Genomic DNA, 23306 nt, shown 5'->3' on the forward strand with positions numbered 1-23306 from the left:
ATATCCCTTAACATCTGTTTTGTCTGGTCCTTTAATGCTTGACAAATGCCAATAGCAGCCACAGCCGGCTGCACCACTGCTCCTGCCGTAGCAAAGTAAGCCTTCAAAAGAGTTTCTAGTCGTTTATCGACCGGGTCTTTGAACATCTGTATGTTCTCCACCGGGCAAGTCAAGTATTTATTTACGCAGGAAATGGCTGCGTCCACCGCTGGGAGCGCCCATCTCTTGGAAAATTTCTCTTCCATAGGGTAGAGGACAGCAAACCTTTTAGGAGGTACGAATATTCTGTCCGGTCGTACCCAATCCTTAAATATCAGATCCTCCAAGAGAGGATGGACTGGAAACAGAACATTACTTAGTGGCGCTTTCAAGGAGCCCAAAGAAGATACCGTAGGGACTTGAGGCCCTATTAGAGGCAATTTAAATGCCGAACGGACCATGTCTGTCAAAGACTGGATCCACAGACTCTCCGCTTGGGAGGCTGAAAATGGTTCCTCTATGGTGGACTCTAATATCTGAACCCTCCAGGTTCTGCTCTCCTTGATCCTCCTGAGATTCATATTCCTCAGGAGAAAGAACCTCAGCATCCGAGGATGCGAGTTTAGGCGATGGGGATCTTGCCCGTTTTTTGCCTGGAAAAGAACTTGTAAACATAGCTGACAATCTTTGTTCTAGCCCCCCCAGAGAGGTAGCTAGCATCTCCTCTGACAAACACAGGGTTGGGTGGGTTAGGGCCAGCTGAAGCACCAGACGCACCCGATGGCTCATCCGAGGCAACCTCCTCTGGACTATTAGACAAGGATAGATCTGGCATAGCCTGACTGAGATCCTCAGAACCAGAGGGGGAACCCTTTGGTTTTTTAGCATTTTTTGCCGCCCTGGTTCCTGAGCCCTTGGGAGCCATGATACAATACCGAGGTACTCCGCAAAACAACAACCAACTGTTGTAGCAAGGAGTAAACAAATAATATAGCCAGGGTAAAAAGGTTCTTCCTAATGTCCCTGAGCTACTGGGTAAACTGTTTTTTTTTGTTTTGTTTTTAAACTGTTCCCAATATTGTGCTGCTTGCCAGCTGCTGCAAGGGTCTAGGCTTAAAGCGGTTGTAAACCTTTATTTTTGACTTTTACCTACAGGTAAGCCTATAACAAGGCTTACCTGTAGGTATAAAGAATATCTCCTAAACCTGTACGGTTTAGGAGATATTCCCCTCGCAATGCAGGCGGCGCATGCGCAGGGGGGGATCCACGGCGAAAGATCCGGCATCCGCCGGACCTTGCCGATTTTAAATCCCCCGCGCGCATGCGCGGGAGTGACGTCATCGCCGCTCCAGACAATCACAGCGCTGGAGCGGCGATACCCTCGTTTTGAGCTAAGTATTTCATAATCAGCTAGTATGCGGTGCATACTAGCTGATTATGCATTTTGCCTTGCAGGTAAAAAAAAAAAATTATATATGCGGTTTACAACCGATTTAAAGAAAAATAACAGTCCTTGGGGAGCAAGCTCCGGACCCGCAATACCCTTCTTACGCCACTGGGTGTCAGCCTACACCCTAGGAGCACCACCGCTCTGTGTCCTTCCTTCAGCCCTTCAGCTTACTAACTGAGCCGAAGATAACAGTGAGGAGGGGACGCCCCCTTCCTCCTGACGTGATTGACTGCCTCCCCCCACAGCGCATGCGCGCCATGGTGCGCGCGCATACACGCGCACGCGCGCCGCAGCATGGAAGGAGCATGTCAACGCTGGAGGATCCACAAAAGTGAACAGCACAGTCTGCTGTGGAAGAGAAAACCCTGGCAGGTAAGACAACTCAGGCTATAGACCTATTGTCATGCGGTAGATGCAGGGTTTGAAGCAGCGGAAAAGCACACAATAAGGGGGGCTAGGTACTGGGGTAATTAAGACCATCCTGTCTTTAAACAGACATAGTGGAGCCATCTGCCAATGCAGAGCATACCCAGGCTGAACCTCCATAATCTCCCCCGGGGGGCCTGCCGACGGACCAAGTCCCGCAAACCCCCCCTACCTGCTCCAAGCTGCAGGACAGTTTGCATAGCAAGTGGTCCAATCTTCTCCCTTCTCCGTGAATAGCGTACTAGACCTTCAGGTACTGGGGTCCCAAGGAACACCTACTGCCCTGGACCTATACAGCACCCTGGCAACAGGAAAACTTTAGATTTTTAACAAAACCAAAGCCCTGGGCCCAGGGTCCAGCCCTCCAAGGAGAGCATTATAGGCAACACCCCACGACTTGGGGCCCGGGTACTGTCCACTTTAGCTCTGAGGCCCTTTGGACAGATCCGTTTAGCCTGCCTTGGTCCCAAGGACGTGAAGCAAAGCTAATTCATGACCAACACCTAAGACACTGGCGAAAAAACTGAGGTACTCCCTCTATGGGAGGGGGTTATATAGGGAGGGGACTTCCTGTTTGAGATTGCCAGTGTCCATCACCTGAAGGTACTCCATATAACCCGTATAGTAATGAATATGCCGCTCTGTGTCCCGTGATGTACGAGAAAGAAATGGCCTCATGTCTGCACCTATGAACACACCGATAGCGTTTGTGATGGCTTTAGGCCGGTCTGATTGTGCAACAAGGGGCTGCTTAAATGTTGCGGTGATAAGCGTTTGTTGAGCAGCTTTCGTTTTCGCTTTCACTCCTGTCAGTGAAACACTGGGGTGATGTCACTTCAAATGCGTGGCCATGCTTGATGTGTTTCCACTGTCATATGGCTTTCTTGTGCCACAGTGCCTACACACCCTCACGGTTTTATCCACTAACCTCTTTCCTTCATCATTAAATTTGACAGGGAAGCCAAAATGCTCCCATACATGGGAATTTAAATGATCGTCCATTCCTCCGCTCGCCATGACCACGCTGTGTGTGGACTGAACATGTGCACAACTTTTTTTTTTTTTAAATCAATCCGCGGATCACGTGTGTGTGCGGTTCGGATCAATATCTTTGGCTCGGATCACGGATCAATGACGATCCGTTGCACCACTAGACCCAACATGATTTCTTATTTTAACTTTTGGAGTGGATACGCGTTAGAACCTGTCAACATGCTTTACTGGTGACTGTTCCTTAACTACTTGCCGACCAGCCGCCGTCATTCTACGGTGGCAGGTCGGCTCTCCTGGGCGAGAGCACGTAGTATAACGTCAGCTCTCTGAGCGGCCACTAGGGGCGCGTGCGCGCTCCCGTGCGTGTGCCCGGCGGGCGCGATCGCCGCCGGGCACACACGATCGCTCGTTACAGAGCGGGGACCGGGAGCTCTGTGTGTAAACACACAGCTCTCGGTCCTATCAGCGGGGGAAATGCTGATCTTCTGTTCATACAATGTATGAACAGAGGATCAGTGTTTCCCCTAGTGAGGCCACCCCCCCCCCCCACAGTAAGAACACACCCAGGGACATACTTAACCCCTTCCCCGCCCCCTAGTGTTAACCCCTTCACTGCCAGTGGCATTTTTATAGTAATCCAATGCATTTTTATAGCACTGATCGCTATAAAAATGCCACTGGTCCCAAAAATGTGTCAAAAGTGTCCGCCATAATGTCGCAGTACCGAAAAAAAATCGCTGATCGCCGTAGTAGTAAAAAAAATATATTAATAAAAATGACATAAAAATACCCCCTATTTTGTAAACGCTATAACTTTTGCGCAAACCAATCAATAAACGCTTATTGCGATTTTTTTTTACGAAAAATACGTAGAAGAATACGTCTCGGCCTAAACTGAGGAAAATAAATGTTTTTTTATATATTTTTGGGGGATATTTATTACAGCAAAAAGTAAAAAATATTTTTTGTCAAAATTGTCGCTCTATTTTTGTTTATAGCGCAAAAAATAAAAACCGCAGAGGTGATCAAATACCACCAAAAGAAAGCTCTATTTGTGGGGAAAAAAGGACGCCAACTTTGTTTGGGAGCCACGTCGCACGACCGCGCAATTGTCAGTTAAAGCGACGCAGTCCCGAATCGCAAAAAGTGCTCTGGTCTTTGACCAGCAATATGGTCCGGGGGGGGGTAAGTGGTTAAAGCGGGGGTTCACCCCAAAAAAAATTAACAACATGACATTTAGCCGAGTTGTCAGAATGACAATCGGCTGTTTTTTTTTTTTCAGTGCAGTACATACCGTATTTTCACCGCCGCTTCCGGGTATGTAATGTGCGGGACTGGGCATTCCTAAGTGATTGCCAAAAGAAGCCGGAGTGCGAGTCGGCTCTATACGGCGCCTGCGCACCGACGTTCGGCTTCTTTCGGCAACTAGTGACGCGCTGTATGTGCCGGTCGGAAGGATGTCAATCACTTAGGAATCACTTCCTAAGGAATCACTTAGGAATGCCCAGTCCCGCACATTACATACCCGGAAGCGGCGGTGAAAATACGGTATGTGCTGCACTGGAAAAAAAAAAACAGCCGATTGTCATTCTGACAACTCGGCTGAATGTTATGTTAAATAAAGAGATTTTTAATACAGCTAACCTGTAAAATCTTTTTCTTGGAGTACATCACGGGACACAGAGCGGCATTCATTACTATATGGGTTATATGGAGTACCTTCAGGTGATGGACACTGGCAATCTCAAACAGGAAATGCCCCTCCCTATATAACCCCCTCCCATAGGAGGAGTACCTCAGTTTTGTAGCAAGCAGTATGCCTCCCAAAATGGTCCTCAAAAGAGGGGTGGGAGCTCTGTGTCCCGTGATGTACTCCAAGAAAAAGATTTTACAGGTAAGCTGTATTAAAAATCTCTTTTTCTTTATCGTTACATCACGGGACACAGAGCGGCATTCATTACTATATGGGATGTCCCAAAGCAATGCTTACAATGAGGGGAGGGAGAGCATCTCCAAGACAAAAGGATTTAATTTAGAGAAATACTCAAATCATAATAAATCCAACTTAGTTGAGAAAAATAATCTTAAATTTTAAATTTAACTCAAAAAAGAGGAGCCCCCGGAATCCGAGGGTCTCAAACTGCAGCCTGCAGCACTGCCTGCCCAAAGGCTGTGTCAGAATTCCTTCTTACGTCCAACTGGTAGAATTTTGTAAACGTGTGGACAGAAGACCAGGTTGCCGCCTTGCAAACTTGAGCCATAGAGATCTGGTGGTGTGCTGCCCAGAAGGCGCCCATGGCCCTAGTAGAATGAGCCTTTAATGATACTGGAGGAGGCAACCCTTTCAAGCCGTAGGCCTGAGTGATTAATTGCTTAATCCACCTAGAAATGGTGGACTTTGCAGCTGCCTGCCCCTTCTTGGGCCCATCCGGTAATATGAACAGCACCTCTGTTTTCCGGATCTTCTTTGTAGCTTTAAGATAGGCCTTCATGGCCCTGACGATATCCAAGGTATGCAGCAACCCTTCCTTTCTGGAAGTATATTTAGGGAAGAAGGATGGTAATACCAAATCCTGGTTCAAATGAAAACTGGATATAACCTTCGGTAGGAAGGAAGGATGAGGGCGGAGAACGACCCTGTCCTTATGAAAAATAAGATATGGTTCCTTACAGGATAAGGCCGCCAGTTCCGATACTCTTCTTGCGGAAACTATGGCGACCAAAAATACTAACTTCCTTGTCAGTAAAACCAAAGGAATTTCAGCCAACGGCTCAAACGGTTGTTTCTGTAAACTTGACAGAACAAGGTTTAAATCCCACGGGCAAAGCGGGGATTTAACTGGAGGTTTAATACGTAAGACCCCTTGAAGGAAGGTCTTAACCAGCGAGTGGGTGGCCAGCGGCCGCTGAAATCACACTGACAGAGCAGAAATCTGTCCTTTGATTGTGCTTAATGCCAATCCTTTATCCACTCCTAGCTGGAGAAAACTTAAAACTCTATCAATGGTGAATTTGCGAGGAAGCCATAGCTTGGACTCACACCAGCCTACATAGGCCTTCCAGACCCTGTGATAAATCACCCTAGAGACCGGTTTCCTGGCTCTGATTAGGGTAGAGATTACTTTCTGAGACAGACCTCTACCCCTGAGAATCAGGGATTCAGCTTCCAGGCCGTCAAATTTAGATGCCGTAAGGCAGGGTGGAGGATCGGACCTTGCGATAGCAGGTCTGGCCGTAGAGGAAGAGTCCAAGGGTCTCCCACTACCATCTTTAGGATTAGTGAGTACCATGCCCTTCTGGGCCATGCTGGAGCTACCAGGATGACTGGTATGTGCTCCACCCTGATCCTGCGCAGCAGGCGGGGTAGTAACTGAAGCGGGGGAAACGCATAAAGAAGTTTGAACTGATGCCAAGGGCAAACCAGCGCATCGGTTCCGCAGGCCATCGGATCCCTTGAGCGGGACATGAACCTGTCTAGCTTCTTGTTGAGTCTCGATGCCATGACATCCACGTCTGGCACTCCCCATTTTTGGCAGAGTGCTTGAAAGATTTGTGGATGCAGAGACCATTCCCCCGGCCATAGAGTCTGGCGGCTTAAGAAGTCCGCCTGAAAGTTGTCCACTCCGGGAATGAATATTGCCGATATGCAGGGCACATGAGCCTCTGCCCATAGGAGAATCAAGCTCACCTCTCTCTGAGCGGCTTGACTCCTGGTTCCCCCTTGGTGATTTATGTATGCCACGGCCGTGGCATTGTCTGATTGAATCCTCACCGGGAACCCCTGCAATTTTGACGTCCAAGCCCTGAGGGCTAGTCGAGCAGCTCTGAGCTCCAAGATGTTGATGGGCAACTGCTCCTCTAGCTTTGCCCAAGTGCCTTGGCGAGTGCAACCATCCAAAATTGCTCCCCAGCCTGTCAGGCTGGCGTCTGTGGTCACTATCTTCCAAGCCACTGGGCTGAAAGATCTCCCCTTCAGTAGGTTCTGAGGGTCTAACCACCAACACAGACTTTGTCGGACTCTTGATGAGAGCGGCAACGGGATATCCAAGGTCTGTGGCCTTCTGCTCCATGCTGACAGGATGGCTGCCTGCAGGATGCGAGTGTGACTCTGGGCGTATGGTACCGCCTCGAATGTGGCCACCATCTTGACTAGTAACCTCATACATAGGCGAATAGTCGGTTCCTTTTTGTTTAGAACCAGTAGGATTAATTCCTTGATGGCTTTGACCTTCCTCAGAGGTAGAAACACTCTTTGTTGTTCTGTGTCTAATCTCATGCCGAGATATTCCAACTGCCTTGTGGGCAGGAAAGCTGACTTTTCTCGATTTAGGACCCAGCCGAACTTCTCGAGGTATTGGACCGTGAGGGCCACTGCTCGCTCCAAGCCGGGAGACGAGTGATCTATGACTAGGAGATCGTCCAGGTATGCTAGGATCGTGACCCCTTGGATCCTTAGTTTGGCTAGGATTGGAGCTAGGACCTTCGTGAACACCCGGGGGGCCGTAGCCAACCCGAAGGGAAGCGCCACGAATTGGAAGTGACGCAAAGCCACCATGAAGCGTAGATATTTTTGATGTGGCTGATAAATTGGAACATGAAGGTAGGCATCCTTTATGTCTATGGACGCCATGAAGTCGTCCTTTTGGAGTGTGGCAGCTGCTGACCGCACGGATTCCATCCGAAATGAGCGGATCTTTAGGTATGCATTTACCATCTTTAGGTCCAAAATTGGCCTGACATCTCCATTGGACTTCGGGATGATGAATAGGTTGGAGTAGAAACCTAGCCCCTGTTCCAGGACTGGTACCTCTACTATTACTTCCTGGGAAAGTAGATGATTTAATGCCGACATTAATGCGGCTTCTTTCTCCGGAAGAAACAGCCTATTTCTAGGCTTGAAAACAGTCTTCTGAAGACTGCAATATTCTTTTTGGCCACTGTGTGTCCTCGGCACCCCGTGCTGCCGCTCTGGTCTTTCCTCCCCAGTTCCAATGTATCGAATGCTGTTTGGAACGAAAAGGAAGGGCCGCCCCTTCCTTAAACCACTGACCCGCCCTTCCCCCCTCAGCTAAACGGCGCGAATTGCGCCTATAACACGTGAACGCGCGCGCGCCCGCCGATAGGGGGGGGGGGTTGGGGGGAAGGGAGCCTCTCTGCTCCAGCTGGAACCACGAGGAGGTCAGCGTTTTGCCTGCTTTGCAGGCTCTGAGGAGGAAGACTGATGGAGCATCGCCTGGAGGCTTGCAGGTAAGCATAGCTCTCTGACACACACATACACTTTATATTACACAGGCCCTACTCAAATGCTTTTCCAACACTACAAGGGAGGTCACTACTTATGGGGAAAAAATACACATAGAGCCATCCTATCATTAAGATATGTGACTAGTTTGCCAGATGCAGCGCATAACTTTAGGCATGTCCCCTGTGACCCCCCAGAAAAAACCTGCTAAGAACCAAGTTCCGCAAGTTTTCCCCTCACTTACCTGCTCCATGCCGCAGGACTTTGCCAAGCAAGAGGCCCAATCTTCCCCCATCTCCGTGGGGATGTCTAGACCTTCAGGCCCTGGGTTCCTATGAAGGATCCACTGTCCTGGGCCCATATAGCACTCTGGCAACAGAAACATTAGGCACCCAAAGGTTTCTAAGTTCTGGGCCCAGGGTCCAGCTCTCTAAAAAGAAAAGCATCATGGGCTATACCCCAAGGGTTTGGGGTCCGGTTACTGACCACTTTAGCGCTGAGGCCTTTGGACAGAACCGGTTAGCTCACCTAATCCCAAGGATGCGGAGGCAAGCTAAACCATGACCTAAGACACTGGCGTAAAAAACTGAGGTACTCCTCCTATGGGAGGGGGTTATATAGGGAGGGGCATTTCCTGTTTGAGATTGCCAGTGTCCATCACCTGAAGGTACTCCATATAACCCATATAGTAATGAATGCCGCTCTGTGTCCCGTGATGTAACGATAAAGAAATTTTTTTTTTTTGGGTGAACCCCTGCTTTAACCCCCTTACGCCCAGGCAATTGACAAAAGACGGCCACAAGGTGGCTCTCAATTGCCGGGAGGACGTCTATGTAGGACGTTTCAGAAAGAAGGATGGTAGTACCAAATCCTGGTTTAGGTGAAAACTGGATATAACCTTTGGTAGGAAGGAAGGATGAGGACGGAGAACCGCCCTGTCCTTATGCAGAATGAGATATGGTTCCTTACAAGATAAGGCAGCCAATTCTGACACTCTCCTGGCCGAAACTATAGCGACCAGAAATACCAACTTCCTTGTCAGTAAAACCTAAGGAACTTCAGCCAACGGCTCAAAAGGTTGTTTCTGTAGGAGTTGACAGAACAAGATTTAAGTCCCACGGACAGAGTGGTGACTTGACCGGAGGATTAATACGCAAGACCCCCTGTATGAAGGTCTTAACCAGCGAGTGGGTGGCCAGCGGCCTCTGAATCCACACTGACAAAGCTGAAATCTGTCCCTTGATTGTGCTTAATGCCAGGCCTTTATCCACTCCTAGCTGGAGAAAACTTAACACTATCAATGGAATACTTGCGGGAATACCAATTCTTGGACTCACACCAGCCTACGTAGGCCCTCCAAACCCTGTAATACATTACTCTGGAGACCGGCTTTCTAGCCTTAATCAGGGTAGAGATTACCTGCCTAGACAAACCTCTACCCCTGAGAATCAGGGATTCAGCCGCCAGGCCGTCAAATTTAGACGCCGTAATGCAGGGTGGAGGATCGGGCCTTGCGAGAGTAGGTCTGGTCGTAGAGGAAGAGTCCAAGGGTCTCCCACTGCCATTTTCAGGACTAGTGAGTACCACGCCCTCCGGGGCCAAGCTGGAGATACCAGGATGACTGGCCTGTGCTCCACTCTGATCCTGCGCAACAGGCGGGGTAGTAACTGTAGCGGGGGAAAGGCATACAGAAGTTTGAACTGATGCCAAGGGCAAACCAACGCATCGGTTCCGCAGGCCATAGGGTCCCTTCTCCGGGACATGAACCTGTCTAGCTTCTTGTTGAATCTCGATGCCATGATATCCACGTCTGGCACTCCCCATCTCTGGCAGATTGTCTGAAAGACCTGGGGATGAAGAGACCATTCCCCTGGCGACAGAGTTTGGCGACTTAGGAAGTCCGCCTGCAGGTTGTCCACTCCGGGAATGAATATCGCCGATATGCAGGGTACATGAGCCTCTGCCCACAGAAAAATCAAGCTCACCTCTCTGAGCGGCTTGACTCTTGGTTCCCCCTTGGTGGTTTATATAAGCCACAGCTGTGGCATTGTCTGATTGTATTCTCACCGGGGACCCCTGCAATTTGGATGTCCATGCCAGGAGGGCTAGCCGAGCAGCTCTGAGCTCTAAGACATTGATGGGCAGCTGCCTCTCCGCCTCTGCCCAAGTACCTTGGTGAGTGTAACCACCCAAGACTGCTCCCCAGCCTTTCAGGCTGGCGTCTGTGGTCACTACCTTCCAGGCTCCCATAGGAGGTACTCCTCCTATGGGAGGGGGTTATATAGGGAGGGGACTTCCTGTTTGAGATTGCCAGTGTCCATCACCTGAAGGTACTCCATATAACCCACATAGTAATGAATATGCCGCTCTGTGTCCTGTGATGTACGAGAAAGAAATAGGGGGTTAGTTATGGTGCATAACTAAAATATTTTTATGATACTTATGAATAAAGGTAAAAGCTATAGAGATAAAACTGCAATTTTTTAAATGTTACTGCACCTTTGAGCCAAACCTACTTTCACAAGCCCAATCGCAGCCAAATCTTTAATGGCCAGTTCACATCAAATGCATCCCAGTGCGTTTTTGTTGTGTCAAAAATGCATGGAAAGTAGGCTATATGGTTTCCAATGGCATAGTACACACCCGTGCAGTCCGTTCCAGATACAAAAAAGGAAAACATGCTGCATTGTTCCTGCACTGGACTGTACTGTAATGCAGTAAATTGTATCAAAAACGCACTGGGCCTTAAAATAGTGAGAGAGAAAAACAGGAAAAAAAAGCACCTGGAATGCATCCGGAGACGCGTTAACGCACATGCATAACAGTATCTAAAACAGATCTGGAGTGCGTTTTTGTGGTGTAACCCGGCCACAAAAATGAGTTCTGGTCATTTTAAAGGTCAATAGGCAGAGGACTGTCAAACAAATGGCATAGTGGGGTCAAATAACAATACCAGAGCAAAGATTTTATTAACTCTTTAAAAGAAACATGAAGAATTTAAAGAATTTAAAATTCCTTTAAAAACATGTTTAAGGGATGCACTGAATCTGTCTGTGAAGTGGTGTGTCTGTATGATGCATAAAACCTACTACAGAAAAAGTAACAATTCGAAAGAAGAAACAATTCAATGAAAATTTCTGGTAAATGGAAGCTCCTGGCTGCGTTGTTCTTGTAAATCAGCCAAAGATTTCTATCATCTATACCAGACTTTTATCCGATCTTATACCAGGCCACATGCCCTCAATATGGGGAGGGTACCTTGTCGAAGGGGGTGGGGGGGCACAATGGCAAAACACTTTGTTCCCATGTTGATTAGGGCAAGTGACACTGCCCCCTCAACCCTGGCCCAGGGGTTGTGGAGGGTCTGCTAATGGCAGGCTTATTGGAATCTGGAAAAGCCCTTTAAAATAACGGGAGCCTTATTACCGCTGCTAAATATACCTCTTTCTGCTGCAACAAAGGTTTGTTGGGCAGGTGAACACCCCAATTTATCTCAGCCCTTTACTAAATGTCAGACATGTTTGTCCAAACTTGAAGCTCATCGTTATTTGTGATATCTCAATGGATATTATAGGGCAAATGAGTTTGAGACTATATCAAATGGTAATATAACACAAGCACACTTGTTGGAAATAAACAGCTAATAAGCAATCATTACACATTAAAGAAAAACAAAGAAGTACCTGTAGTACTTTAGCAAGTAATGTCAGCACTGCCATTTTGCTTTCAGGTGAAGAATCTTTGTCCCACCAGCTCTCTAGTTTCATCCAGTTTTGCAAGACAACATTTACCAAATCAACACCTTGTTGTTTTCGAATTGTACGTTGTTTAAAACTTTGATCAAGCATGCCATTCAAAATAGTGCTCACCTTGGGGAAAAAAAAAAAAGGCATTTGTTCCCAGTCCTGACTATATATAATGTTCCATGCCCAGGATTTGAACATAAAATACAATAAAAATCCAACAGGGAGAGGCGGACAGTGTCATGTATGCTGTGACAGGGATGCAAACATGGGAAATCTCAGAAGTAGCTATGATTCCGCGTACACACGATAATTTTTCGGCATGAAAAAAAAAACTTTGTTTTTCAGCATGTCCAAAAAACAAAGTTTTTCCAACTTCATCATTAAAAACGACGTTGCCCACATACCATCGTTTTGAAAAAATTATGAAAAAATCGCGGTGACGTACAACACGTACGACAGCACTCTAAAGGGGAAGTTCTATTCGCCTTTGGGCTGCTTTAGCTGATTCCGTGTTAGTAAAAGACGATTCAAGCTTTTCTGTCTGTTACAGCGTGATGAATGTGCTTACTCCATTATGAACGGTAGTTTTACCTGAACGAGCGCTCCCGTCTCATAACTTTCTTCTGAGCATGCGCGGGTTTAAAACGTTGTTTTAGCCCACACACGATAATTTTTTACAACCCGAAAAACGTAATTTTTTTAAAACGACGTTAAAAAGTGAAGCATGTGCAGGGGGAAAAAAATTTCGTTTTTCAGAAGCCGAAAAACGATGTGAAGCCCACACACGATCATTTTAAATGACGTTTTTAAAAACGTCGTGTTTTTTTTTCATGACGAAAAATTATCTTGTGTACGTGGCATGAGACATATCCGAAAAAATTACATGTTTACCTCTTCAGCATCTGCCAGAAATTAACGTGGTTTTCTTTACCCTAAAGCAGTGATTGCAAACCTTGGCACTCCAGATGTTTGGAACTACATTTCCCATGATGCTCGACTACACTGCAGAGTGTGTGAGCATCATGGGAAATGTAGTTCCAAAACATCTGAAATGCCAAGGTTTGCCATCACTGCCCTAAAGCATTCTCTACATTAAAGGTTAGAAAAAAAAAAAAAATCTGCTCTCTTCCTGGTCTCACAGGAGATTCTGAGAGTAGCAGGAGCCATAGGCTCCTGCGGCTGTCAGTCAGATCCTGTGAGGAGGGATCAGGGGTGTGGACGAGCTGTGCTGTGTTTATTGATGTACATAGCACGGCTCATGAGGGCGCCCTCGCACAGATGCCCCCATAACACAAGGAGGCACGACAAAAAGGAGCGAACAGTGCTGGAGGAGGGACTCCCGAAAAGGAGGTAAGGGACCGTTCTGTGCAATATCTTTAACCAAAGCAGGCAGCAATAACATATTTTATTATTTAACTTTAATATCACTTTAAAAACAAATCAATCAATCTTGTGAGCACTGACTTGTTTAAAAGAAAAATGTAATGGGAGAAATACAGAGGTTGCCACTGCTGACCTCAGGCCTAACCCTTTTGCTGCCAGTTAATTGAAACTTAAGTGCCCAGGCAAATATAGCATCGACAGTATGAAGTTGATTTACTAAAAATGCTAAATCCAGTGCAGCTTGCATTTTTTTTTTTTTCGTCTTTTGTCAAAGCTTAATTGAACAAGCTGAAGTTAGACCATGCACAACTGAACAAGATTTTGCACCTGACCCAGAGCGATGGTACTCCAGGGGGGTTAAATATCTGTGCCATCTATATGATGCACAGGGGTTTAAGTCCTTCCAACAACTGCAATCTGTTCAATTACGCTCCTATATATTCTTTTACTACCAACTCCGCCATTCGTGCCTAGTTTGGCTCTCTAGATGACCCCACTGTTGTACCAAATCCAGTGAAAATACTGCGACACCCTGACCCTACTAAACTTATATCCACATACTATGCTGCACTTATGACCGACTTCCATCCATCTCACTCTATTTTTCCTGATTCAGACCATCTTAGTTCTGATATGTTGAAAAAGTAGAAATGCCAAATATAGGAACAATGTGGCCCATATTTGATAGCAATAATGCTAACTCTTGGTTTTAGATATAAGATGGAAGTAATAGAAGAGTTGTAAAAATAACAGAATTGGATCATAATACCATTTTAGGGTTTTCTGTAGAAGATTTCAGCACATGCGCCACTACAGTGTCCAGATTTTTCAAAAGCTCAGTGTTGATTGTTTCAGAAAACAAACTGTAGAAATATTCCCCATGGGAAAAGTTAATGAAACTTCTTTGTGAACTTCCTGATAAAGGCACCGACAGCACCAGTGTGTTCAGTAACAGGCTTACAAGTTCTTCACTCTGAAAGGGCAACATGTATTATTTATAAAATGAGATTTTTTTTAAAAAAAATCACGAAAGACAGCATAAAGATCCTTTATTTGATTCATATTAAAAAAGTGCAGAAAATACTGTGCCATTTCTAACTTTAATTGACATGTAGACCATTTATTTTAGCCTTTACAATAAGTATTGCTAAAGGTTCTCTGCATCTTCCACGCAGAAAAAGAGTGCAGAGAGCTTTTGTTCATTCCTTGGAAAGATTCTAAAGCAGATAAAAAGGAATTCACAGCCTCGCCTACTTCCTCCAACGTTGATTCAACAACCTGTAAGTGTTCTCGCGCATCAGTTATCACCTTACAGAGCACTCACTCTAGACGTTGAGCCAGACTTTCCAAATCCCCTTTAGTTGAAACTACTTCCAGATCCTGTTTGGTGGGGAGCGAGTGTAAAAAACTCTGGATCAGTAGTCCATGGCCGAGGGGGCTGTGGCAATACTAGATCTGGACTATGTACGGTGCCTTGAAAAAGTATTCATACACCTTGAAATTTTTCACATTTTGTCATGTTACAACCAAAAACTTAAAAGTATTTTTTAGTGATTTTATGTGATAGACCAACACAAAGTGGCACATAATTGTGAAGTGAAAGGAAAATTATATATGTATTTTAAAATTTGTTACATATGTAAAAAGTGTGGCGTGCATTTGTATTCAGCGCCCCCCCCCCCCCAAGTCTTCCATTTTGCTGGAACATCAATTGTTACACTATCTACTTTAACCATATCAGCCCCTAACATGTCTACCAACAGCTATATTAGCCACAACTACTTCCACAATAGTATAATGTATGGCAGGGCGAGGTTAAGGTAATGCATTTAGCGGTTACCATTGGTGTCATTATTGATATGCTTTTAAAGGCTCCTGTGTCCCCTGTGCATCCTGGATCACTACTGTAAGTGGGTCATTTGTCAAACTCTGCGTGACAGGGACTGTTGCCAATACAGAAACTTCCAGAGGTATTCAACCATGCCAGCTGCTCTCATCCTCTCTCACATTACCGAGAGCAGTAAAGGGGTCTGCAACAAACTTGGGGCCAATAGCCATCTTACTGGGGTGTCCTAAAGGGTTCTTGGGTTGGAAACTTTTAAACGTTTTTGATGACATGCTTGTTTGATCTTATACATTGTGAGTGTTATGGAGTTAAAAAGAAAAGTCGAAATGCTTTTAAATACTACACAATGAGGTGGTTTTATCCTTCTTTCTGATTTGTATGGTTGGGAATCTGACTCCTGGAGGGATTATCCATGAGGGGAGACTATGATTAAGCCATAACTTCTAAGAAGCCTGTTGGGAATCTGACCGTGTTCAGTGGGCGATTGATCTCTGTTTGACCGCTTTTAAATGAGGTGGTCCACAAGCGAGGGTAAGAGGCTCAGTGTGCTGTGATGAAGGTGGAGGACTCTTTCTTACCACTATTTTACGATATTATATGCACACCTGAGGTGCCTTCCATGTGTCTAAATACACTTTTGTATGGACATTTCTGAAAGAATTTGTATACATTCCAAGAAGCTGCTTTTATCAAGTGTATTTACTGATACCTAAAGCGCAGGTGGGTTATTTATATTGGTATGCGATTTGCATACATATATTTTTCAGTAGTTGGCTTCCAATATGTGTAATTTGTAAGCATCAGTATCAAATGGATTATTCAAAATTATAACAGTCCAAACTAAAAGGTACAATATTCCATATTTAAAGTCCTTTGTAGAGTTACCTGTCCACTGAAACCAAAAGCCAGTTGTAGAATGCCCTCAGCAAGACGTTTACTGCTGATATCTAGGGATGGAAGGGACTTTCTCTCATCACCAGGAGCAATACCTTTATACACAACCAACAGAAGTTTGGATCCAACAGAATAGCTGAGCTTTGTAGCCTAGAAAGAACAGTAAATGACAATAAACTATATGTATGAAAACCGTGGAAGCAAGGTGCAATCACCTTGCACATTTAATCAGTTTCTTGAATCTCAAAAACAGAAGTGTTTTTCAGAGAGTTGCCAACTGACACAGTGTCTCTGAAATAGGGGAACAGTTTGCAAAGCTGGTGTATGCATACAGTAGGGTTGTCCCGATACCACTTTTTTAGGACCGAGTACAAGTACCGATACTTTTTTTCATGTAGTCGCCGATACCGAATACCGATACTTTTTTTAAATGTCATGTGACAGTTTTCAAACCACAATACAGACCAAAGATATTTTCTTTAGAATTATGAAGAACTCTAACTCAAGACATTATAAAAGAATAAAAATGAGTAAAAATGAATAAAAATGTTTTATTTGCTTGTCACGCAGTAGTAAAAAACTCAAAGAATTTTCATAGAACATGTTGATAAATACAAAAAAAGTATTCTATTTAGGTATCGGGAGCATTTGCGCGAGTATGAGTACTCCCGCAAATACTCGGTATCGGTCCCGATACCGATACTAGTATCGGTATCTGGACAACCCTAGCATACAGTATACCACCTGCCTCCAGCCAATTACAAGCAGGGTTTAGAAAGAAGAACCTCAGCACTAAAACCTGAATTCTGTCAGTAAATCATCATAAAGAACTATATGTCCTACAGGGTTTAGGGCACGTGTCAAACACAAGGCCCCCTACAGGTCAATTTTTGTGGCCCTTGAAACCTCTCGTGTAGCTGCGGCACTCTCCCTTGTCTGTGCCTCCACCTTGTCTCAGCAATCAGCAGCAGATCCTGCGCATCTCTGTGCAGCCACAGCACCCCCTGGCTCCACCTCCCCTGGTCTCAGCATTCAGCAGACTCTTGCAGCTGACTCCAGCCCTCCTCTGGTCCTCATTAAGACCCTGAACTTTCTGCTTCCCAGCTCCAATCCCAGCTTCCCGGTCAGCAGCACAAGGTAAGGGAAGTGCACTGTGATGTAAAGGAGGCAGGGGGACTCTTGACTTCTGATGGTGGGAGGGGGCTCTTGACATCTGATGTAAAGGGGGGGGAGGGGGTGCTCTGCACATCGGTTTATAAATATAATAATGCAATTCTATGTCAGTTGAAAAGGAGGGTCGCACACCGCTTGCATCATCCACAAGAAACTTTATTGGAGACTGTACAGACAGAAGACTATGGCAGAACCATGGTCTGTCTGAACAGTCTCTAAAAAAGTTTCTTGTGGATGATACCAGTGGTGTATGACCCTTCTTTTCAGACTTGCGACATCTGCTACTGCTGAGTGGGCTTCGTGCTGGTCTGTGCCCACAGCTTAAAGAGGAAGTAAAGCCTGAAAATTAAAAAAACTAAAAAAAAACCTGCAAGACAAAGCCATAATAAACTAGTATGACTAGCATACAAGGTCATTATGCATTACTTACCTTAGACCAAAGCCCACAAATTCATCCTCCATGCGCCGTAGACAGCGGTCCTGTCATTCTGCGAATATCTCGTGCAGGTTTAGGAGATATTGCGAACACCTACAGGTAAAGCCTTAATCTAGGCTTACCTGTAGGTGTAACTTGCAAAAGTGGGTTTACAACCACTTTAATTCTTAACTTATTACTAAACCAGTAATAATCAAATGCAGAGGCAATTCTTTAAAATGATAAAGTGTAGATACATTTATATAGGTTTTACAAATACAACCAACTCTTTGAGGGCAACCCATAATGCTGATGCGGCCAGTGATAAAAATTCAGTTTGACACTCCGGGAATAGGGTATGAACAGAACAAAACAGTGAAATAGACTTTTGAGGGCAGTTGGATATTTAGGCACAAGTCAGCCACTTCCAGGGAAAAACAATTTACAGCTCTGCAGACTATCCTAATGATAATAGCAATATAACACCATTCGGGGGAAAAGGATTCACCAGTGTGGCCAAGACGCAGGTCTTATGCTCAACATTGCAAACATAACAGCACACAATGTAATAGAAATCCAAAAAAGAGAGACAGTATCTATATTGGTAAAGAAATAGTACTTTTAAATAAAAGTATTATCGCAACAGATGAATACTATACAAGCATAGAGATGTGCACAATCGTAATAGAAGGAACAGGGGAACAGATTATTTGATTATTACCAGTGTGCTTTCTGTGGCAAGTATGCCCTTTTATCAAGAGCTTCAGATGAAGTAGCACTTGGCATGAAACACATTAAGTAGCCCTTTGGCATCTTGTGTTTTTAATTCTCAAACGTACGCTTTCATGTGGAGGCAAATAATAGAAAATTCAGGTGCATTTCAACAATCACAAACGTCACAATTACATTAAAAATGGTTTTAACATCTATTGCTGACTTTGACCTCACCAATCACGTCCCTTTCCAATCTGAACGCTATCCTTACTCCATTTTCAGATATCTCGGGATTACAAATAAATCATAGCAAATTCTAGGGCACTCAATATCTCACTGCCAAGCTCCACCCAGAAAGTGATTGAACAACCACATTGGTTCCAGTGGGAATCTGAAACACTTCCTTATTTGGGGGTTAATTTGACCTCAACTCTTCAAATGTTCTATAGGAAGAATTACCCAGTTCTTATTAAAAGGCTATCTGAAAATCTGGCTAGATGGCGGATCCACCCCCCGTCGTGGTTCGGCAGACTTCACTCAATAAAAATGAACGTCCTACCAAGGACATTGTATTTATTCCGTATACTACCGGTAGCCTTGGTACACAGTGACTTGAAGATGTTGCAAAGAAAAATATTAATTGGGGAGATAAGAGGCCTAGGGTGAACAAACGCACTATGTATACTCTTACGCGAAAGGGGGGATTGGGCCTGCCTGAGCTGCAGAAATACTTTTATGCGGCTCAACTAGCCCAACTTTCTAGGTTCCACTCTAAACGACCACAAGCGATATGGATGATTATGGAATCTTACGCTTGTCGTCCACATCAAATATCCCATATTATGTGGCTTCCGCCTAAAGATAGACCCACTATTCTATGCCAATCTTTATCCTTCTCTCTGGAAATTTGGGACAGGGTCTCTATAATTCAGAATTTCAAATCGCCTCATTCTACATTGGCACCCCTGGTGAGGAATAGTGCTTTCACCCCGGGCCTCGATCCACTTGCTTTTAAATGGTGGACGAACAAGGGTCTGCTGTGCATAGCAGACCTTTGCGATAGAGGGGGTATACTGTCCGAGCAATCAATGCGGGAAAAGTACCAAATGCCATTAGTGGAATGTTACAGATATGCCCAATTATGTCATTTTGTACAAACTCTGGCTCGTCAGAGCGACTTAGCGGTTTTTACTCCCATGAAACACTTTTGCACTCGCTATGATAGCCTTAGAGGTCATATTTCTGAGATATATGCGATGTTGATGAGTTCATCAATTAAATTGAATTATATGCTCCATTGGTAAGAGGATCTGCAGGAAACCCTTGATCTGGAGAAGTGGTATACGATGTTGGAGACTGCGTCTAAATCACTTATAAATATGTCTATAATAGAAGCCAATTATAAAGTGTTGCTTAGATGGTATATGGTGTCGGCTAGGCTCGCCACCTTTGTACATGGTGCTACCCCTAAGTGTTTTAGAGGTTGTGGCCAGATTTGAACTACCTACCATATTTGGTGGACATGCCCTAAGGTCAGGAGGTTCTGGATTAGGGTTTATAATTTTATTTATTCACTGACTCAGTTGAATATGGTTAAATCTACGAAACAGTCTCTTTCGGGTGACAGGGTGGCCGAGGCCTCTAGAGCCCAAAGGCAGCTGCTTACTTTTATTTTTATATCAGCGAAGATTGCGATGGCTAGGAATTGGTGATCCGCCTCCTTGCCATTCGATCAGCTTAAAAGGAAATTGTCATGGTTAATGTTGAACGAGAGAATGAAGGCACTGGTTCAGGACAAAATGAAGATGCTTCATAAGGTTTGGTACCCATGACTTGCATATCTAACCAACGATCTAAGGTCATTGGCGATGTAGGTACGGTCCTATCTGATTGATCTTGGGGTGGTCAGTTGCTCTCTTATCTCTCTCCCTTTTTTCTTCTTTTTTTTTTTCACCTCTACTTTTCTTTCAGGAGCTCTCAAGCACGGGTCCTCCCGTCTAGGTTATAGCATTGGCAGTAAGATGGGTTTAGGATTTTATGCTTGGGATCCCTTGGCATGTGGGTCTTGGGGTTCCTAGGGTAAGCACTGATTATTTATGTTGTTTATATTGGGTTACACTTTGTGCTGTACCCTAGAGTCTTCTTTAATTTTCTTATTCCAATATTTCTGTTAAACACTGCGTTGCACTATATATTTGATATGTGGACCTTGATTGCGTTTGCTAACACTCGCTAATCTGTTGGGATGCTTTTGTATTGTCATATATATCTTTTCAATAAACATAATTGAAATATAAAAAATAGGATTTTTGTACTCACCGTAAAATCCATTTCTCAGAGTTCATGGACGGACACAGCAGCCTTTGACCTTAGGGTTATATCCGCTTCTTTCAGGAGAGTTAGGCAGAAAAAAAGCACTTTAAGTGTTAACAATACTTTCCTCAGTGCAGCTCCTCCCAGGGGGCGTGGTTCCCCGGGTATAACCCACACCCTGCCTCAGCAGCCCCAGTTCGTAACAAGCAGTACAAACAAAGGAGGGGCGGGTGCTGTGTCCGTCCATGAACTCAGAGAAATGGATTTTACGGTGAGTACAAAAATCTTATTTTCTCTTCCGTACAGGGACGGACACAGCAGCCTTTGACCTTAGGGATGTCCCCAAGCAGTGTCAAAAAATTTGAGGGGTGGGAAAACAACACAGCAAACCAAGCTTACACCCCAAACAAAACCGGAGTTACTCAACGGAGGAACTCCAACCTTAAACTGCCGCTTGTCCCACCTTGCGACCGAAGGAGAAATCAGAAGATGCACTCACATCCACCTTGTAAAACTTTGAAAAAGTGTGGACCGACGACCAGGTCGCTGCCTTACACACCTGTAACACAGAGGCTTGATTTTGGAATGCCCATAAGGCACCGATCGCCCTGGTCGAATGCCCCGTAACCCGAAAGGGAGGCGCCCGCCCCATTAGGGCATAGGCCTGAGGCATAACCTGTCTGATCCACCTAGAAATGGTGGCCGACAAGACTGCCAAACCTTTTTTAGGACCATTCACCGACACGAACGGTGAGTCCGACTTCCGGAACGGAGTCGGAACCGTTAAGTACACTCGTAGGACCCAAACCACATCCAGGGAATGCAAAGCGGCCTCCGTCGGGTTCTTCGGCCGAGAACATAAAGATGGAAGAACAATGTCCTCGTTAATGTGAAAAGCCGAAACAACCTTTGGCAGCACCACTTTATCCTCATGGATGACCAAATAGGGAGCATTGCAAGACAAGGCCGCCAGTTCAGACACCCGTCTGATCGATGTAATCGCTACCAGAAAAACCATCTTCTGTGACAGAGTCAACAAGGGGATCTTCCGAATGTCCTCAAAGGGAGCTTGTTGAAGCACTGAAAGGACCAAATTTAAGTCCCATGGGGGCAGTGGAGGGCGCACAGGAGGGGCCACATGCCGGACCCCCTGCACAAATGTGCGCACCAAGGAGTGCGCAGCCAAGGGTCTCTGAAAGTAAACAGCCAGAGCTGAAATCTGACTCTTAACCGTACTTTAGGCGAGAGCCTGGTCCATTCCCCGCTGTAAAAACAGCAGAATCCAGGACACCACGTATTTACGGGGGTGCCATCTCATCTCCTCACACATAGAGATGTAGGCCCTCTACGTACGATGGTAAATCCTCCGTGAAGTAGACTTCCGTGCACGCAGCATGATAAAAACCACCAAGCCCGGTCCTTCAACACCTGTCTCTCAACAGCCATGCCGTTAAAGCCAGCGACTGTAAAGCAGGGTGGAAGATCGGACCCTGCGACAGAACATCTTTTCTGAGGGGTAGACGCCAAGGGACGTCGGCCACCAGACGCACCAGGTCCGCGTACCAGGAGCGGCGCGGCCAATCTGGTGCGATCAGGATTGTTGGAATCCCTTCGGCTTCCACTCTGCGCAGCAGGCGAGGAAGAAGCTTCAGAGGAAAGAAGGCGTAAATTAGGCGATAGTGACCCCAAGGTGCCACCAACGCGTCTGACGTGTCCGCCCACAGGTCCTTTGAACTGGCCACGAACCGTGGCACCTTCCGATTGAGACAAGACGCTAGAAGGTCCACGTCTGGAGTTCCCCACTTTCGGCACAGATTCTGAAACACCTCCGGGTGAAGTGACCACTCTCCTTGGTCTAGTGTTTGGCGACTTAGGTAGTCGGCTTGCCAATTCTGTACTCCCGGAATGTACATGGCCGACAGAGCCGAAACGGACCTGTCGGCCCACCGAAGGATGTGCGCGACCTCCGTCGCTGCAGCTGAACTCCGTGTGCCTCCCTGATGACGGTCGGCCCTACAGATCCCGGGACCACCTGGCAAGGCACAGCTTGATTGCTCGGAGCTCCAGTATATTGATTGGAAGGCGGGACTCCTGAGTCCAGCATCCCTGGGTCCCCAAACGCCCCCCCCCCAACCGGAGAGCCTGGCATCCTTCCTGACCACCGTCCAGTGGCACGGCAGAAACTACTTCCTGGTCCGAAGCACCGGAGACGTCAGCCACCACACAAGGGAGGACTTGACCAGTTGACTCAACTGAATCTGGTAATCCAGAGATGACGGGAGCTTGTCCCAACGTGACAGAATTTCCTTCTGTAGCTCCCTGGTGTGGAATTGGGCATACGGAACCGCCTCGAAAGAGGCCACCATCAGACCCAGAACCCTCATGCAGAATCTAAGAGATGACCACTTCTGGGTCGACAACTGCTGCACTGCAGATTGCAGTGTCTGAAGTTTCTCCGTTGGGAGAAAAACTCTCGCCTCCGCGGAATCCAGGACTAGTCCTAGGTATTCCAGTCTCTGAGACGGAACCAACACTGACTTCTGGACATTCAGAAGCCAGCCAAACTCTTGGAGTCTGACACGTGATAGACACGTCCTCTTCTAATTCTGAGCCTGAAGAAGCTCACCGGAGAAGGTCGTCCAGATATCCCACTATAGCGATCCCTCGCTGTCTCAGCAGGGCTAGTATCGGGGCAAGCACCTTGGTGAAAACCTGTGGTGCCGATGCCAAGC

At 45.9% G+C, this 23306-nt stretch overlaps 1 protein-coding gene across 1 annotated transcript in view; it reads right to left on the reverse strand.

Annotated features, from left to right (window-relative positions):
- The window catches only part of PRKDC (protein kinase, DNA-activated, catalytic subunit), a 677570-nt gene that overhangs the window by 342530 nt on the left and 311734 nt on the right, over nucleotides 1–23306 (reverse strand). The window contains exons 36-38 of the mRNA XM_040354170.1: nucleotides 15951–16109; nucleotides 13989–14192; nucleotides 11774–11959 (exon numbers count right to left, since the gene is read on the reverse strand). Of these exons, the coding sequence (XP_040210104.1) occupies nucleotides 11774–11959; nucleotides 13989–14192; nucleotides 15951–16109 (549 nt within the window). The remainder of the gene's footprint in view (nucleotides 1–11773; nucleotides 11960–13988; nucleotides 14193–15950; nucleotides 16110–23306) is intronic.

Source organism: Rana temporaria, chromosome 5, assembly GCF_905171775.1.
Source record: "Rana temporaria chromosome 5, aRanTem1.1, whole genome shotgun sequence".
In the NCBI taxonomy this organism is placed as follows: domain Eukaryota; kingdom Metazoa; phylum Chordata; class Amphibia; order Anura; family Ranidae; genus Rana; species Rana temporaria.